A 2,095-nucleotide genomic window follows, 5' to 3' on the forward strand; every position below is an offset into this window, starting at 1 on the left:
AATTTATATTACATGTGTTACGGCTCCGCTCCGCTCCACAGCGCAGGTCACAGCTGTGCGTTTCAAGTCCAGTTTACATTATCTCCTCTCCGCTCCGCTCCACAGCGCAGGTCACAGCTGTGCGTTTCAAGTCCAGTTTACATTATCTCCTCTCCGCTCCGCTCCTACAGACGTGCAGGAAGCAGATCGCGGGATAAATTCAGTGATAAGTGTGGAAGTCACAGCAAAAAATCATTAATTCTGTGAAAGACCAACTCCAAACACAGCTGAAAACAACAATATAAAGGCTTTTAGTATCTATGGTTGAAACTGTCTTGCTGTCGGCTTTCTGAAGCTTCTGATTTCAAAATAAAATCCACGTGTATCATGTGTGTACACACATGCTTCACGCTACGTTTCCATCTGCTTCCCAAACAGAACGATACATTCTGACAGCATTTGTGTAGGAATATATCCATATATTTATTAATATAGCTGCAATTTCGACATTATTCCGACAAATTAGCCAGCCTAAATGTGTCTTATTTTGAAAATACAGATCTTGTGATCGTTTCTTTTCCTGTTGGTGCGACGTAATTTTTAAAAACTGACTCCTGCGCTGCTCCAGCGTCCGGCAAAAATTGGATTTGTTCTGATTTTGACGGATCGCCGTCTGCTCATCGCAGCCGTGCGCAGTCATGCGCAGCCAATATAAACACTCTCATTGATTATAATGGGTGTGTATTTGCTGCAGAGGTCGGACCGGAGCGGAGCGGAGACGGAACGCATGTAGTGTAAATTAGGGGTTAAAGCAGTGGTTTAGCAAGTCTGAGACTGTTCACATTGTAAAATTTCAGAATTTTTGCTCAGATCCAATTTTTTTTATAGTCGTTCACATTCCCTTTTAAATATAACTGCCATCAAACTTCAGTGTAACCAGTCTACAGCCCTGAAGTGACTCACATGTGCAAGAAAAGACGGGACGTCACACTTCCTACTGAAAGTAAAGTCAATCCCACTGATTGATCCCATTATGGTGGTATCAATGTGATCTGTCACTAGTGTCAGTTGCTGAATAATCTCGGTCATTGAGAACATGACAATTTAAATGAACAAAACAAGAAAAGAAAATAAATCTACTGGGCTTTGATTCTGAACATTGATATTTAGATCAGTAAACATACTTTTACTACAATGTTGTAAGAGTCAGATAAAATATGACGCAACAGTTCACATTGTGATTGCTTTAAAAAACAATAAATCTGTATCTGATTTATTACCACATGTAAAAGACCTGTGTCAGATTTGAAAAATCTGATCTGTCTCATTCACACTGTTATAAAATAATCAGATATGAGTCTCAAATGATCAAAAGAAAAAAACAGAAAAATCAGATTTAGCCTATACGATAATCCTGAATTGCTCACGTTTTTATGTCCTCTCCCAGGAAGCAGCGGTTGCGCAGTAGTCCCGCCCACAGTTGGACCCCCACAATGCCGAAGATGAAAAAGACAAAGAAGCAAAGGAGGAGAACGTTCCCCAGCATAGGCAGCGTGTCCAGGAGCAGCGTCACCAGGATCCTCATACCTACACATTGGGACACAAGCAGCAGAGACGAAACGAGAAACGAACGGTTTACGCACAAGGTCAAATGTACATTAGGTGGTTTTGTTCGTGATCCAACACTGACACATTACTACGACCCCCGCACGTGAAGCGTAAGCGGGAGCCATATTGTTTTTGTACTGTTTATTTTTTTTTTCAGTGATTTTTGGTCAACTGTAGTACAAAAACGGCTGCACCGATCAACATGAAATTTGGCAGGGCTGTAGATGAGCCTGACCTACACTGCCCCAGCCAATGGTTTTATGATAGACCCCATATTTGAGGAGGGGGCTCCTTCAAAGTGGAGGTGTCAGGACATGCAAAATTGCTTATAACTCAGAAACTGTTCAACGTAGAAGCTTCAGATTTTTTTGGTTGTTTAGCTCTGATGAAGCTCTATCCATCAGGCCCACCAATCATTGCCCCCACCCCCGCCCGGTCCCCCAATTTATCTGAAAAAGGGGTATGGTTATAGCTCAAAAACTATTAAACATAGAAGCTTCAGATTTAT

The 2,095-nt window shown here is 41.7% G+C and overlaps 1 protein-coding gene across 1 annotated transcript in view; it reads right to left on the reverse strand.

Moving 5' to 3' along the window:
* The window catches only part of cacna1ha (calcium channel, voltage-dependent, T type, alpha 1H subunit a), a gene marked incomplete in the record, with an annotated part of 156,161 nt that overhangs the window by 66,572 nt on the left and 87,494 nt on the right, over positions 1–2,095 (reverse strand). Inside the window, 1 exon segment of the mRNA XM_014006935.1 lies at positions 1,407–1,566. Within this exon segment, the coding sequence (XP_013862389.1) occupies positions 1,407–1,566 (160 nt within the window).

The sequence above is a fragment of the Austrofundulus limnaeus genome, unplaced genomic scaffold, assembly GCF_001266775.1.
Source record: "Austrofundulus limnaeus strain Quisiro unplaced genomic scaffold, Austrofundulus_limnaeus-1.0 Scaffold38, whole genome shotgun sequence".
Lineage (NCBI taxonomy): Eukaryota > Metazoa > Chordata > Actinopteri > Cyprinodontiformes > Rivulidae > Austrofundulus > Austrofundulus limnaeus.